The sequence below is a fragment of the Metopolophium dirhodum genome, chromosome 7 (genome assembly GCF_019925205.1).
Source record: "Metopolophium dirhodum isolate CAU chromosome 7, ASM1992520v1, whole genome shotgun sequence".
Taxonomy (NCBI): domain Eukaryota; kingdom Metazoa; phylum Arthropoda; class Insecta; order Hemiptera; family Aphididae; genus Metopolophium; species Metopolophium dirhodum.
The window spans coordinates 1,722,803-1,740,675 of NC_083566.1; the positions used below are offsets into that span (position 1 = coordinate 1,722,803).

A 17,873-nucleotide genomic window follows, 5' to 3' on the forward strand; every position below is an offset into this window, starting at 1 on the left:
GCCAAAAAGCGGGAAAATTTAATACAAGGCTCCTGATATATCGTTCTAATAGCAGTTGAAAAATATTAAAAATACATAGGCACAATTTTTTTTTATAAGCATTTAAAGTTCAAATTTTGACAAAAATTAAAATTTAATAATTATTTTGTAGTTAAAAATGTTATAAAATGTTCAACTTTTATAGCTAAGGATTGAAAATTTAAAACAAGGTTCCACGTAAATTGGTTATGTATAAATTACTTTATTCACAATAATATCATCAAATATACTTAGTAATATCATAGGCTGAATAATCGCTCAGAATCGTTTTTCTTATACAATGATATTATGTAATTGAATTAAAATTTAACACCACCCATAACAGTGACCCACTTGTAATGTACTGTACAGCAGAGCGACACCCACTTTCCCGGTTTTTAATATTCTCTTCGTAGTGTCGTTGAATTAATTTCAAGCAGTACGTAGCCCAAAAAACCATGCTAATATATCAACATCCTAACCCTAATTATTACTTACTATGTCGTATTTATGGGTGGCACTCGTGTCAGGGTGCTGTTGTCCAAAGTGTCTTAATTGCGAGGGTGTCGTAATCGGGTAATTCTATCGTATTATCTAGTCACAATCCGTGAAAAAAATGTGTTTGAAACAAAAATAAATGAATTCTAAGGTGAGCGATGATTGATTGATGGATTTACTTTACAATGATGTGTCATCATTAATCATCTTTTGGAGCAGTAAAAATGCTCGTACATTTTATGTTTATAATTTATTCTACACATTACTCATGATGGGGAGTGTGGAAATGGATGACCTTTGTTTCAAATTAACTAGAAACTTTTGTCAGAACCAGGGTTGCAGTGGGAACTAAATTCAGGCCAGGAGATAGAAATTTATCCAGGCCACCCACCAGTGGTGTAGCCAGGAGGGTGGCTAAAGGGGCTATTAGTCCCCCCCCCCCTATTGACCTTAGAATTTTATGAAAATTAAAAAAAAATAAAAAATGTAAATACATAACACATTGTATATATACTTAGCCCCCTCCCATACAAAATCCCGGGCTACGCCACTGCCACCCACCATTTAACAATTAAATAACCACTCTACATCAGTGCGTCATATCAGTAATTTATTTCTTAGTAATTAGTTCTGCTGGATTATAGTCGAAATTGCACACTACCTAGGTATTATAACAAAGGTACCTATTTAAAATGTTTCAATATGTTTCGACTTCTTTGTATGTTCACAATATTTTTACGGCTGCCAAATTATTATGCAAATTGAAACAATACGGTCATACGGATACAATATGGGTGATAATAACAGTGACTTAAGTACTAGAAATAAAACTTCAAATAGTTTCCATAATCGCTTTTATGATAATAAATAATATTTATATTAATTATACTTGACCTACATTCATTTTGGTTTTCGGTGCTTTGACTGCTTTAAGCTTTGTTTGAGCATTCATTTTAACGACATTTAAAGATCATATGTTTTTTGAAAATTATACCAACTATAAAAAATCTTAATAGGTGAAATTTTCAATTACTTATGTACCGTAATTCGTTTTTGAATTATAAGAATATAACAAAAATAGGGTTTGTCTTGTTATGCGGAAAAAAACAGTTTTCCAATTATTTAGAATTATTTATTAATTATGATTAGGCTATAAAAACCATAGTCTTTATACTAAGGTTAATAAGGTCTATACAAATAATAAAGTACACATTGAGTCCTTGAGCACCAATGAGTGCAATGGCCAAATATTACATTTACTAACTATTTACATATGAATGTATTGTACACTCTTATATAGTTCACTCCTTATAGTTCATTATTTATTTGTTATTAGAAAATAAAAGAAATACATTACAAGTTTCAACTCATAAAAACAATAGCAAATCCAAACAAAGTTTATTTTACACGCAAAACCACAAACATTTAAATTTTTTGAGAGGGCAAATTATTATTTACAAAATACTAATTTAATCTAGGTAAATTAAAGGAAAAAAAAATCAGTCATATATTAATAAATACATGTTAAATATAAGGAAAACTTTGAAATTACTCTGACTCACAGCCTTTGTTTTATTTTAATATACAATAATAAAAATATGTAATAAGTTCAATAATTGTAATTTTATCTTATAATAATTTAGTGTAACACCTTAACGCATAGCTTGCCACGGGCATAGATAATTTTATCATTATGACACAATATCAATAAAAATTGTAAATGTAGCACAAAATACAAATAAACACAAACGCTACAATTTTACTATCATAATTAAAATAAACTAAATGGTAATTAACTAAAGCAATTGAGATTCAATAGTTGAACATGTAGTTTAAGTAGCTATGATAAATTCAATCCAACTGTAGAAAAATTGGCATGAAACGATGGCCCAAAATGTACTTTTGAAATAAATATTGGTATGAATTGAATTAAGCATTAAATCTTATAGATGAGATTAGTTACATTTATAAAAACACAACATTATAATAAATTAATATAAACAACAAACTCACAAATAAAAAAAAAAACATAAATATCACTCACAAAGGTTAATAATTAAGTGACAAATTTCCAAGCGAAAATTATAAACATATAAATAATCAGAACTAGCTCCTTTTAAATATTTAATTTTTAAGAAGTGAAATCAACATAGTATATAGTTTAGATTATGAGTAAATATTTCTATGTACTAAACAAAACAACTTACATTTATAGTGTATAGTTTAATGCTAATATTAAATAATGAGTAACAATAGTAAACAATACAAAGACCTTACAAAATTCATTTATTAATATTTAATGACTAGTAAAAATTTGAATAAGCCTACCTGTGATTGTACTTTATAATTTACATGTAGGATTTTATAAATTTTAATGATTTATATTTTTTCTAACTTAATATTCTAACAATACTGACCAACAAAATAAATGGATTAAAAATAAAATTTTAGGAATTATGCATAGTATATTTAGTATTAAAAAGTTATCGAATAACAAGTGTTATTTGTTCAGCTATATTCTAATGACTAATACACAATCTTATAGAATTTATGTCAGATGTTAAATTGCACGCACCAATTTACTAATATTACTTAAATGATTAAAAATATATACTTAATTAATTTAATAATTAGGCTTTGGTAAACAGACTACAGGAAAACAGTACTAAACTAGGTTATAATTATTAATAGTATTTAAATTATAGCACATTTCAAGTCTTGTGGGTAAAATATTAGCTGCAATTTTTTCAAAATAATAGACATTTAACATCAATAACACGAAAAAATATTTTAAATATTAAAATATTATTATAAAGAGATTCAATACACAATAAAGAACAATAAATGATGATCAGTCTGAAAATATCAAGCATTATCATCACAACAAATTTAGTTAAAATAATTGTTATAATTATGTTAAAACATAAAGAACTCTGACCAATACTTATATAATAAAACAGTTTTTGATAGATTTTCATCGATGTCAAAGTTCTATTTCATACTGTAAATAATTATTTCACAAAATGTATATTACTCTAAATTATTTTAACCATCATTATGTAATACTGTAATAAATTAATACCATTCAACAAAATGTAACTACAATATTTTACCGATAAATGTAAAATATTATGAAAATACCAATTAATATGTTAAAAAAAATAATACATTTTGTACTTCATATGAGTTCAGTATGGAAAGCACCTTGTTCTTGGTCAAATTGAACAACTGAATGGGAAACTCGAAATTGTGGTTGTCGTGGATTGCGTATAAAACGGGATCTAGAGTTTGAGCAAGGTTTTGGAGAATTGCGTATTCGTGCTCGTTCCCATTCCATTAATAATGCATGTGTACGATGAATTTTTTCCAAACGTTGTTCTTCAATAGTTTGCGTATAATCTGCGCCCTACGATATAATTTAAAATGTATTAATAGAAAATAATAATAATATTTTTTTTTCAAAATGAGAATATAGTAGATTGATTATGACTTACCATTTCTATTTTTTCATCTAACATTCTAAAGAAATTGAGTTGACTAGAAGATAATTGTCTATACATAGAATTATGTATAAGTACTCTATAATAGTTAATGATGAATAAAGAAATAGTTGCTTACGGATTGACAAATAACGAAGTGGAAGACTGTGGACATGACACACGTTGATGTAGTGGACTTGAATCATCCATTTCAGACATGTCACATAAATTGTTTACAGATGGTGTACTTGTCAGCTGTATTTGTTCTTCAACATGATTTTCATAAGTACTGCCCTCACTTTTTTCATCATCTAAAAACGAATAGTTATTAATAAGAAATTGTAATTGTGTTATGGTAAATAAATTTGAAAATAAATTGTTAATTTATTGTTGTGTAAAATGTTGAGTAAATTATTTTGATACAAATTATATAATAGGAACTTATCAATTTTTAAATGTAATTCTTTTATTATTATTTAGCGTATACTATATTATGCTTTTAAATATCATGGTATTTATATATGTTTTACTACAGGGGCTACTAAAGCTATTTTATCTGATAAAAGAATAAAGTTGTGTTACTTTGACCCTAATATACTAGTGTAAACAATTTAATCAACACCAGGGGCGTAATTAGGGGTGGTTAGGGGGATAGATTCCCCCAAATTTTTTTTTTATTGCTAACATTTTGATCAAAGTATTAATAATGACCATTCATGTTTGCTAAAAACGTATACCGCCCCCCAAACCAAATATCTAATTTCGCCACTACTCGACACAGTATAGTGTGTCTATATTGATAAATATTTAAGACTGACAAGGGTAAAATACATATCCTATTTAAAAAATCATTTTAACTCTTGAACATTCATATTAAGTGTTTTTATCTGGTAATGAAATTTAAAAAAAGCAGATTTCATGATATTATTAGATATACGGTGCCATAAACGTATGTTTAAAACCTTTTTAGTGCATCAAATCTATAAATATAATTCATTGTACTACGCAGTATAATAATACATGTTTAAGTAGATTAATTAAAATAATACATCCCCTCACCACTTATGATTACCTACATGTACGTAATAATATATTATACTATAATGTGCACAGGTTGGGAACCGCTGTATCTAAGATAATAGTGTTATACGCAAAACGATACACGATACAAAAGATTTCAAAATTCAAATTGAGTGGTATCCTAATACAAATATAATGAATAATAATTAACTGTGTATGCAAATGTCAGTTTATGGATTGTAAAAAAGTTAAATATAGAACATTTAAACGTAAATAATGATATACATTACCAGATTCTTTGTGCTTGTTTTTTTTCTTCTTGGTCTTTCTGGAATATGAGATTCCGAAATGACTAGGACCACAGCCCATATTATGCAAACAGCGAAATCGTATCCTCCGCTTCACGGTCTATACTGGTTAGTTTTACCGTCCAACGAAGGCATTTTGTGTGACTGTTTGTCAAAAATATGACTAGGTATTATATTAAAAAGCATCTTGCCGGTTGTGATGAATTAGCTACAGTCACCGCAGTTACATTTAGGGTTTAACGTAAAAAATTATAGATTACAATACATTTTGGAAGTTCAGCGGCGGGAGTGTCTTAATATATATTTAGCATTTTCTTAGTTTACAAATAAAATGTTTGAACACTCGAATAGGATACTTAAATCGGGTAAATAAGGAACAATAATATGACGAGAATACGGTGAGTAAGTATATAGTAATTATATTAATTATATTCGCTAAACGTTCGTAATTTTATTTAATATTATTAATATTTTTAATATCTCAAATCTCAATCGTGATTCGTGTTGTGTTGATTGTTTTGATAATTTGATTTTGATAGTAAAAGTATGGAAAAAGAAATGTTGGATAACAAAGTATTATCAACGCAAACGGTCACACTGTGTGAGTCGTGAGCTTTTAACTTCAAACTTCCAAGCTCGAAATTCGAATGCTCGATTCGAGAGCTGAAGTTCTCAGCTCAGTAACTTCTCTAAGTTTAAGATAGTTAGTATCTCAAACGATCTCAAGTCTTAAATCGTTTTTCCAAGTGGCTAATGACTATTGATTATCAATATGCTCAGTGGCGTAAGCTGGAAATATCATCGGTCCTATGCCAAACCTTCACAAATCCATATCATACAGGCCATGATTGACTAACTTAGTTAATCATGATACAGGCGATCGTTCCACAATCAAATAGCCATTCGTTTTGTCACTTTTGCCCCCTGGACCCTAGCATGACTGTGATATTATTTTGTCATGCACTCTGGTACATATCCAACGACCCACTTCACAACAATTTAAAAACCGAAACAGTATGAAAACTAGTTACGAAATATTACACCAGATTCCACTCAAAATAATTATCAACACACCCTTACTATCAGTGCCGGATTTAGCGGGGGTGCATTGCACCGGGGCCTCAAGACCAAGGTTGTATAAGGGCCTCAGGTTGAAGTCCTAAATTTTCTAACTTTCTATAACGTTCAGGGACGATCTCAAAAAAGAATCATAGGGGGGTGTATTCATCAAAATTGCCGACTAGAATTTGAAATTCAAAATTTTTGTAAGCTATTAAGTTATTTTTAGTTTCAATATGCTATACATTTATAATTTCTTTATTACCTTATGTTTCAATGTATGTTTAAATTAAATTTGAAGTTGAAACTTAGAAATTCCCAACTTATTATTTTTAATTTATATCAGAATGAAATAACATCAACAAACATAATATGAAATAGGTAATAATTATAATTCATCACTTATTATTATTGTTGCCAAATCATTATCTACATTATAAGAATCGTCCTCTTCTATCATAACCTATATAAATATAAAATAATCTCAATAATTATTGTAATTGCATAAAGTGTAGATAGGTAGGTACCTAATTATTTACTAATGGTTTTAATCTAACTATTAAAAAATGTCATTCAATTTAATAAAAAATATTAGATTCTGAGTGAAACGAGATATGCATAATATTTTTAAAATCTATATTTTTTGTATCTATATTAATTAATCTGTATACTTATAATCTATATTTCGTAAATTATAAAAGTGATGATGAACCATATTATGAAGATATAAGATATTTTAAGCCTTGAAATAAACAGGGTAGGTTTTAAATGAAAAATTACAATATTTACATCTCGTGGTACTTTCTAAGCTTTGTACCGGAAAATAACTTGCGAAGTAAGCACAATTATTAAAATACCGAATAAGGTGTAGGTACAACAGACTGTTGTCAACTGCAGTAAGTTGTACGGACATCAAACACACACATTATACGATACAAGATAATCGACTGAAAATCAAATATTGCCGAGGGGGGGGGGGGGGGGTAACACCCCCCCCATGACCCACCGTCGGTTCGTCCCTGATAACGTTTTTTATTATAAAATGAACAAACTTTATTATTTTAAGATGTTACTGACAAGTGACAATCATTTATTTTGGACGGGTTGAATTTTAGATTAAGTGCAGTATCTTGCTGGACAAACTAATAATATAACCACAGAATATAACAATAACCGTGGTTATATTTATTTATTGTTTAATATAAACGGATTATGATTTACGGACTTGTCTTGGTGCAGTGTTATTGTTTCGGATATGCTATTTTGTACTTTTGTCAGTTTTAGTTTTTGCGTACCTACTCTATATTATATTAATTTTTCATTTGGTTATTAAAAATATAAATTAGGTGCCTATATACTTAGTGGCTTATTACTTACACTATCTTTCATCGACTTTTGAAAAAAAAAACATGTCTAACAGACAATTTGAAAGTGGTGCATCTAAAAGACAGAGAAAAATGTTCAAGACAATGAATTAAAAAAATATAAAGAACAATTATTGATGAATAATTTTGTATTCAATTCAGGTAACTGAGGTACCTGATTCATATTTCAATATTTGTGTCCTTTCATTTTAAAACAATTCAGAGAATATACAGCCATTATCATATTAATGATATTTATTCTTAAGGGTGCCAGTTTTTCAAATTATCCACAATTCTATAAAAATTTATCTGGGTAATCTACTACCCGATACCTCTTAAGGGGGGGGGGGGAGGGGAGTTGATAAGGTGTATTATATATCGAAAAAAATGACTACGGAAATAGCTCTCAAGCTTTGTAGAATTGTAGGATTTTGATGATTATTTTTTTTATTTGAAAGAAGAAGAATTCCTGCAACCCGCATTGATCTCTGATTTTGTATTTTATTTCAAATAATTGTATTAAAAAATTTGTAAAAAAAATGGTTTCAATCTTGAATTTTTTTTTTGCCATATTAGAAAGTTTGAGAATAAAATATTGAAAAACAGAGATTGATGCGGGCTGTAGAATATTTCCCTCTAGTAATTAAAAATTTTTTATGAAATTTGGTTGATTCTACAAGGGGGTATCGATATTCCCGCAGTGTATTTTTGAGGACAAAATGGCATCGGAACCGGGCGCCTTAATTTATATTAAACTAGCATAGAAGCATACATTGATGATTAGTACATCATATCTAAGCGTGGTATAATAGGTTTGAAAACAGTGAAAGAATGTATAGTTTCATAATTTACCTATTAAATTATGGAATTAAAATGTTGTTTTTTAGTTTGTTTAATATATCAACACGACAAAACGTATCAAATAAATAGATAAGTGTAATGTCGAGAAAATTTGTTTTTAAGGGGCCTCTAATTGGTAGTTGCACCCCGGCCTCCTGAGACTTAGATCCGGCACTGAACTTACTATATAATTTATTAATTTCCTTACTCTCATGTAAAACTCTCACCGGAAATCTAACACGCCGGCTTGAACATGAATGTTGGCTGTTGCAGAGATTTCAAATCAGCACATAATAAAATAATAATAATTAATAACGTTGAGTTACATCACTGGATAGCCTCCCTCCTATTATATTCATGTAAAAATAAAATTTTTATACATATATATCTTCATAGTATTTTCTTATGATGTATATAGCATAGATTGTTAATTTCTTTAAGTATAAAAAAGGCCATATGATGTATAATATTGTTTACTACTTAACTATTGTGTAACATTCACATTCATATAAAGATTTTGATTAATTGTTGAGTAAAATCACCTATTACAAAAATTATACCTATAGGATAATACTTTTGATGATTTTGCGTGAATGCATTTTGTCTATGTTGCGTGGGCCACAATAACAAAAACAACTGTTAGTGCAAAAACAAACACTACACCAACATTCTCTTAATATGTACAAAACAAATAATAATTTAAATACACGGGGGGTTTTATATTAGGCAAAAAATTGACTTAACATGCTGATAAAACTAATTAAGTAACTCAAGTTACTAGAACATGAAAACATTCTACTTAGAAGTTACTTATAAAAATAACTCGTATTGTCTCAATATAATATGTACCTAATAGTATGTAAATTAGTTAAAAGTACTAAGAGCCCAGCATTAATCATGGAAATTATTAAACAAAAAATTCATTATTTATTTGAAAAGTTCAAATTATTAAAAATATTTTCTCAAAAATAATCAGTAATTGACTCCCTCTGACACGTGACACCTATATAATACTCCAACTTCGTAAAAATATGCTTTGATACATATAATTTTAGTTCTACAATAATAAAAAAATAGTTTTTATATTATATTTTTTAAAATATAATTGGCTGTCATATAGTATGCGGTCTACTGGCAAACGCGTTCTACCGGCCGCTGTAGGATGCGGTCTACCTGCGACCGGCCGGTTTTTACATAGGCCTAAATTTATCTTACACTTTTTTTTTCGGTCAACACTATCTTTATTGTCTTATACACAGATAACAATACTTCGACATTTTGTAAAAGTATGGGCTCAATAGCTCAGTACGTCATTTATTGCGCGACACCACAATTTATAGTTTATACACTCAAAATGTTGGCAAAAGATTTTTATTTAATTATTAGTAGTGAGGAATCAACCAAATAATGATACATATTATTATTGCAGGTATCTCATGGAAACATGGTGGCGAGGAATAAATAAATCGGATTTATTTAATGCATTTTTGAGAGATATGGCGGAAATTTTTGTGTAACATATTATATCATATTTATATATATTCATTGACAATAAATTTTTAATTATTATTTTTTTACTAGGTATTACTATTACAATAATTATACTAAAATTGTATGATATAGTTTTTAATTTATTTATTTTTGGTAGACCGCATACATACTATACTCGTAAATTCATCGGTAGACCACATACTATATGACAGCCATATAATTTTATTACAATAAGGAAAAAAATATAATAATATAACATTAATTGATTTAATAAGGGATAAGGAAATAATGAATATGATTAAAGTATTGCTTAAAGTTGATGTTATAATATCTAATATAGTAATAATGTAGTTTTAATGCGAGGCATTAACTGTATTAACAACATTGATGTAAATTCAAAGCTCTCTCATTAGATACATTCAGAATATTTATTATTGTTTATGTTAACAGTAGTCAAAAAATTTGAAACTATATTTTAGTAATATATTAAACTTATCAACTATATAGTAATTAATGTTATACAAATAAAAAAATATATTATATAAGTATAACAAATTAATATGAAATTACCAACTAAATTCTTATAATCTTAAAACAACATATTGTATTTTAATTTTTAAAAATCATCCTTTATAAAGGAATTAATTAGTTTACCAACATTTTTATCAAATCCAATAATAAACAATGTATTTCTTCGACCTAGATTAATTTGATCATAATGTTTTCCATTTAGACAAAGTAAAATAATTCTGAAAAATATAGAAACAGTGTTTGAATTAATATAATAACTATAGTAAATATTAAGTACAAGAAATTGTAAATAGTATTAAACTGGTTTATAACCAGTCAGGTAAATCTGATTTTTTCATATTTTAGTCTTTAGTTATAGTAAATATTGGTTATGACTTATGATGTTAGAAAATGATAAACAGACGCTGGTTATGAATCGATTGCAAGGCCTGGTTTAATCTTTTAAAAATAAAGTAAATATAATGTTTAAGAGGATGCCATAAGTCCATAAATTGTTCTATAAGAATCGTTTGCACGCGCAAGAACCTAGGACAGATTGTACAAGGTCTATTACTTCTTTGAAATTAAAAAGTTCTTAAAATACATTTTTCATATCTGTAAGCTGGTTCATCAATTATTATAAATATAAGTAAATATTATTATATTTTAATTTAGAAAAAAAGAAAATTATTAAATTCCAATTTATATTTATACACAGGGGATCATAATTAGATTCCACACAACCACTTAAAGTAATTCCCAAAGTAGGACCAATTAAGGGTTAGGAAACCTAGAATTACATATAGAAAGAGAATAACTTCAACCGTGTAATATTGATTTTTTTTAAATTTGTTATTTTAATGTTTTTCAAACATCTTCTACTTCTTTGTAGTCATGGCATCAAAAAAAAATCAAAACGTTTTTAAATAGTTTAAGTTTTATTAGTAGAAAAAATGCTCCGATCATAAACTTTGAGAAAGGTTTCTACTAGAAAATTAGATATAGTACTTTTAGCCATTAAGAGGTAAACATTGAAGATTCTCAGCAATTTAATAGGGGAAAAAAAGAATAGCTGTTTGGTAACATTGATTACCAATAAGTTAGACTGTTTTCACTCAGTATTGTGTTTCATTTTAAACAATGATTTATCATTGAATTCAAATTTAACACATATATCACAGTGACATATTCAATGACAAAGTACATTGTACACCTACTGTACAGCAGAGCAGCTTATAATGACTTTAGTCTTGTTGGTCCTTTCCCGAGCAAAACTGTTTTTTTCTTTATAATCTTGTAACTATTGACGGTACTGATGTAAAACGACTTATAAGTTACTTTGAATGTTTAAGCATATTTAAAATAAAAAATTATATTAAAACTACCTATTGCAAGTGCTTATACCACTTAAACAGCAGGTGGCATCCTCTTGAAAATCAAATTAATAAAATTAAACTTCAATATTATAGAAATAACTTACTTCACCGGGTTTTTAAAATGTGCTTGATATCCTTTCATATTTCTTTTAAAAAGTCTTAAATTCATTTTGTTATTTCCCAAAAATACAAATACATCAAATTCTTTATTATTTTCTTTAGCCCACTTAAAAGACATATGAGGATAAACTTGAGGAATATCTTTTTTATCAGAATCTATTGCGTTTGGACCGTTTCTACTATCAGGTTTCTAAAAAAAACATTTAAATTAAAATAATGTAATTATAAGGTTTATTATATATGTTAAAATAAAAAGTTACTTTAAACAATATGGATTCTAAAGAGGAAAAAGTCAAAGATTGGTTATAATCAATTTCAATCTCCTTAGATGAATTTATATCTGAATTTAAACCATATACAGTTGGTTTATTTTCTAATTTTTCTGGGTAAATTAAAGACAATATTATTAATGTAATAGCTTCATGCACACTGATCAATCGTGTACATGCACACATTGATGTCTTCATACATATTCGACTGTCATATGTTATCATTATACGAAGGCCTGAAGGATCTAAGACCTAAAAAAATTTATTAAAATAAAATATTTCCGATTTCTAGAAATTAAAATAATTGTAAATAAATACTTCGCAAGTTTTTTTAACCAGATCTTCAGATAAAAATGTCATCAGCTGGTCTACTAATTTTGGAAGTGGTTTTATCAAATACAAAACACTCTGTTGGTTTTGGTTGACATCATTAACTTCTGATTGAATCACATCCGGTACTAATTCTTCTGTTGATACAGGATTAATTTGTTGACTGTTGATGTTTAAAGTTGATAAGCGATGGACACTGTCAGCTAATTCGACTTGTTGTTTTCTCTGATTTTCTTCCAACGTTGTTTCGGCTAATGATTTTTGATAATTTTTTGATTCTACCTTTTCACTTATGGTTGAATTCTGTGCAGATTTTTGATGGTTTGTATTTTTTGAACTACTTGAAGCTGAATTACATTTTTGATCAATTTGATTTTGAGTTTGTGTTTCTTCATTAAATAATTCACCTTCATTTTCTACAGTTGGTTGAATAACAACTTCTTCTTTATCTGGTGATTTTTGTAACTTTATTATCACTTTTAATTTATCATCAATTGGTTCAAAAACAGGGTTTTGTTCTTCCTTTTTCATAATATTGTTTTGTAACTTTAAGATATTTCTGAAATTGTTATATTTTAAATACGTTTTAAAATATTATATAAAAGTAAATTTTATGTTACTTACATGCATGTTCTAGCATATTTAGCATATTCTATAAATGGTTCAATTGGATGAATTTGTGATGTTTTTAATAGAATTGTGTTGTTGAAGCGTAAAATATACTCCCAAAGCCCTACATCGGGTGTTGTATTGTGAAATAATCTGTTTTTAGCAAAAAAAAATGTGTTCTCCAAAAGTTTCTCTAACGGCAAATGCATAACAAGTGAAGTTAAAATCTAAAACAAATTTTAATTTCCATTAAAATAAAACTAATTAGACTAGATTTAACTAGGGTTATATAACTTACAGTTGAACTTTTTAGCATTTCTCGTGGTATAACTTCAGGTTCCTTACCCCATCTATTTAATTCAATTTCACACCGCAATGCACGCTCATCCATTTTTTTTATATTTTCTACTTGATTTAAAAAGTTGTAAATAAATTTTAATTGCTTATTTTCAAATGTTTCATCTCTATCTTCAATACAAACGTCTTTCATTTTAGATCCAAATAATTTTTCAACCTTTTCGATACCACTCAAAGTGTAAACAATGTACATAATACGACCTAAAATTTATTTGAACCATCAATAAGTCAATTATTTACAGTGTAATAATAAAATATAAAATACAAAAAAAAAAAAAATTCATAAATTAAATTACATGGTTCAGTGGAATGAAGATGAATTAGTTTCATTACATCTTTATGACTCCAACCATCATAACATTTATTCCTTACTATGTGTTCTGTTGTTAGTAATGGATCTCTATTTAAATACCATTTAGTCATAGATTTGGCAAAACCACGACCATGACCATTAGACGTAACGGTTGTAAAACCTAGACAAAATAATATGTGTTATTCTCATAGGCTTAAAAGTTTCAAAAATATTTACCCTGATCAAAAAGGATATTATCAGCTATTTTGATGAATTTAACAAACATCAATAGTTTTAATCCATCTGTACATATTGCAGAGACTGCTGCATAGGCGTCAGCAACCATTTTTACACATGGTTCCAAATTAAATCTGGCACACACGGCCAATGCAAAAATCAGGAGCCGATCATCAAGAAGTTTACCTTCTTTTTTAATCTATAATTAATAATATTATATAATACTTTAAAAATATAACTGTATACTTGATGTTAACTAACCTTTAAAAAGATTGGAACTATTGAATTAATTTCTTCAGTTTTATTCTTTTTAACAATTTTTCCTATTATCCTCACACCAGTAACATCATCATGATGATTTTCATTCCAAAATGAAGTTCGAATTGAAGGAGGAACATATATACAATATTCATGTCCCAAGTATAAATATCGGCGTAACTTACTCTCAATTAAAGAATATTTAGGCATATTGATACCTAAGTTTAAAAAAATAAAATATCAAATGTCAAGTATATATAACTTTATAAGTACAAAATTATACAAATGAGACTACAAGAGCAAGATGATTTGGGTGTATAGGTTGATTTATTATAGTATATAGTATTAATCAAAACAAAACAGAGTCTCAGACCATAAACGGATGGAGTTATGCACAGTTTTTGGGAAGAATGTCGTTCATGAACGCTCATATGTAGTGAACGATACATAAACATCACTCGTTTTTTCAAATAAAAAGTGATCAACATTTATATATATAATGAACTTGAACGATTTTTAAGATGTTCAAATTTATTTATTATTTAATAAATATTGATTGATAATACTATTATGATATATAATATATAACGAATTATAAAAATAAAATAAATTAAATGAACAACAAAATGAACGCATACATATTTTCAAATAACGTAAACGTAAATGTGTTCATTTGAAAAAAATATGAATTTGAACGTGAACGAGTTTCTTTTTTAAGCATTGAACGTGAACAAATTGTTTTAGTGAACGTTCAGAACACTAGTTATACACCCATGTATATGTGAAGTGTGAACTGAAGAAAATGAATTCTATAATACATATAGTACATATCGTGTCCTCTTAAACAACAAACCAGTAACACAGAAGAGATCTATGTGGACTTGCTTATATAATATATATTAGAATTTAACAATTAATTAAATTATAATAAGACTAAAGTATTAAATTATTTATTAATTGCAGTAAATTATTTATTATATATTTAATGATATTATAAATTTATTATTTATTAATTATTATTATTACCGTTATCAACAGGGTACAGGAACTACGACTATATCATATTATTATACTATGGAATATGGATGGAACTATTGTAGGCTGTACCTGAGTGTAGCTTATTTAAATGCTAGTGTAAACAATTTGACGCACATATATCATTATTATATGAGACACTACCTATGAAAATAAATTCGGGATTTACTACACAGATTTGTATATAAGTCTGTGGGAGAAAGAAGTAAATAAGTAATGAATTAAGAAAAGAGGACGCAGGTGAGACTGAGAGTTTCCAAATTAGTGAAAAATGATAAGGATGGTTATACCACGAACAATTTATAGTATTGTTTATCTATCTCGATGACCACAAATTATTTAAGTGATCCAGCAGTGATGCCAATGTGAAAAAAAAAAATCGTGATAAAACGGTGGGTCACTCGCACGAATTAATAGCGTTTTCCACCATACCACGTCCTTAGAACAATAAATGATACCACACTGTTTCACTCATAGATAATACATAAAATATATATATAATCTTCCGTTTCTATATAAAGTGTTTTAAACGTGTGTATCCTAACCACGGTTATCTACTCAGGTTGGAAGACTTGATAAGTCGAATTGTGGCCCAAAAACGGTGTTTTGATGAACTAAAGCGCTAGTAGTCACGGGACCATAATAATAATTATATTATATCGTTATGGACGGGAATTTACAAAATGTAAAACTTTTTCGTCATGTAAAAATTTCAATATTAATTGTAAACAAGGGCATGGCGTAATAAAATTGTGGAAGAGTTAGTGGGACAATCGCCCACTAGAAATTTTGTTTTAAGCAGTTATTTATAACGGTGGTGGTGAGGTATAAAGAACATTACAAACTACAATATTAAAGTATTTATTTTACTATTAATTGATTTTGATTTTTTTTTTTCCATAGTGGCTAAATAAAGATTGATGATCAAAATACAAACAAAATAGGTACATTAAATTACTTAATTAGAAAATGTCAGTACCTTTATTTTAATAATTTAATTAATCTACAAATCAATGATAATTAGTTCTCAGAAATAAAATACATAAATTAAACTATAATATTATAATTTCATCACACTGTTTCTAAAATTTAATTTTCCTATTATTATTATTTATATACACTGTCTTATAATAAACTTAATACATTTTCTTCTCCTTCGATATCTCTCAATTATACAGAGACAACAAATGTAAGTGTAATTGTCTTTACGTATTTGTATAATATATTAAGAGGATGTCAGCGCAATATTTATTTTCTTTCAGACCCACAAGCAACATATTAGCTAAAACGCTTTTACCTAAAATCGTTTTTTTTTTTATGATTTTGAGTAATCTTAAAGTAAAATTACCTAAATACAAAAATTATAGAGAATAATATTTTTGAAGGTATGACATAATATCAGTTTAATTTTTTTTATCATTTGACTTTGTATTCGACTATCTAATAAAAATAAAAATTTGTTATTTAAAGATGTTAAAAATATTTAGACAAATCGATGTATGATACCCTCAAAAATATTATTCTCTATTGTTTTTGTAATAGGTTATTTTACTCGAAAATTATTCGAAAAAAAAACGATTTTGCGTAAATGTGTTTTGTCTATATGTTGCGCACAAGCCGGACTGAGAAAACAAACAGTGTGCTGACACCCTCTTAATTAATAAGTATAAAAATCAGGAATTGTCACAGTGGCATGCTCAGGGGGGGAGGAGGATAGGGGTTACACCCCCCCACCGTTGTCTTTTTTTTACCGACCTACAAAAAACCACTTATTAGTTATTACAGCTGTTAAGAGTCATTAATTTTAATCGTTGAGTCAACAAGCTTGAAATTTAATACGAGGCTCCTACAATATATTCTTATACAATGGCAGTGGAAAAATATTAAAAATACAGTCACAATTTTTTTTTTTAAGCATTTAGTTCGAATTTTGACAAATTACGTAAAAATCACGAAAATGTGCAAATTATTTTGAGTTAGAAATTCATAAAAAATTTTATCTAACTATCTTGTAATATTGTCTATTTTGTAGTTAAAAATGTATATATATTATTATATTAATAATAACAATATAAGTATAATATAAAATATCCTAGGCTGTCAAACCGTCTCTGCTCAGAACTTTTTTTTGCACAGATGATATATATATATAATTGAATTCAAATTTACAGTCACCCACTTGTAGCCTACTGTACAGCAGAGCGATTTCCACTTTCCCGCTTTTTTCGTTTATTTAAAAAAAAAATGTTGCCCCCCCATTTTAAATTTCTGGGCACGCCACTGGGAATTGAACATGTTAATAAGAGTATCTTTTTGCTTACTGATTAAAATACTAAATAGCTAATTTTTTATGTTTACTTAATTTTGAAACGACTTAGCTTTTAAAATTAAATAAAATAACTA

General features: G+C 27.6%; 2 protein-coding genes across 3 annotated transcripts; both read right to left on the reverse strand.

The window, feature by feature from the left end:
• Positions 1-1,694: 1,694 nt before the first annotated feature.
• LOC132948729 (uncharacterized) lies at positions 1,695-5,814 on the reverse strand. The gene is made up of 4 exons (XM_061019354.1): positions 5,306-5,814; positions 4,135-4,306; positions 4,011-4,068; positions 1,695-3,922 (listed from the first exon to the last, which is right to left on the reverse strand). Exons 1-4 carry the CDS (start codon positions 5,382-5,384, stop codon positions 3,695-3,697), a joined length of 537 nt encoding a protein of 178 aa, XP_060875337.1. The 5' UTR covers positions 5,385-5,814; the 3' UTR covers positions 1,695-3,694.
• A 4,773-nt stretch (positions 5,815-10,587) lies between these two features.
• On the reverse strand, positions 10,588-15,743 carry LOC132949271 (uncharacterized). Of its 2 annotated transcripts, none has more exons than XM_061020068.1 (10): positions 15,543-15,743; positions 14,439-14,653; positions 14,178-14,376; positions 13,945-14,121; positions 13,590-13,849; positions 13,307-13,518; positions 12,671-13,241; positions 12,344-12,604; positions 12,068-12,273; positions 10,588-10,826 (listed from the first exon to the last, which is right to left on the reverse strand). In XM_061020068.1, exons 2-10 carry the CDS (start codon positions 14,643-14,645, stop codon positions 10,694-10,696), a joined length of 2,226 nt encoding a protein of 741 aa, XP_060876051.1. In that variant the 5' UTR covers positions 14,646-14,653; positions 15,543-15,743; the 3' UTR covers positions 10,588-10,693. The 2 variants fall into 2 exon arrangements, with proteins under 2 accessions (XP_060876051.1, XP_060876050.1); XM_061020067.1 differs by having other exon boundaries at positions 15,462-15,743.
• Positions 15,744-17,873: the final 2,130 nt, after the last annotated feature.

What these genes read in the sequence shown, in the direction of transcription:
- LOC132949271 (XM_061020068.1), bottom strand. Translation starts at nt 14,645, where the DNA reads ATGCCTAAATATTCTTTAATTGAGAGTAAGTTACGCCGATATTTATAC. An exon ending in TCTTCATTCCACTGAACCAT is followed by an intron (nt 13,850 to 13,944) that starts GTAATTTAATTT and finishes AATAAATTTTAG; the next exon opens with GTCGTATTATGTACATTGTT. An exon ending in TGGTTAAAAAAACTTGCGAA is followed by an intron (nt 12,605 to 12,670) that starts GTATTTATTTAC and finishes AAATTTTTTTAG; the next exon opens with GTCTTAGATCCTTCAGGCCT.
- LOC132948729 (XM_061019354.1), bottom strand. Translation starts at nt 5,384, where the DNA reads ATGGGCTGTGGTCCTAGTCATTTCGGAATCTCATATTCCAGAAAGACC. An exon ending in ACTTCGTTATTTGTCAATCC is followed by an intron (nt 4,069 to 4,134) that starts GTAAGCAACTAT and finishes TTCTATGTATAG; the next exon opens with ACAATTATCTTCTAGTCAAC. An exon ending in TAGATGAAAAAATAGAAATG is followed by an intron (nt 3,923 to 4,010) that starts GTAAGTCATAAT and finishes ATTATATCGTAG; the next exon opens with GGCGCAGATTATACGCAAAC.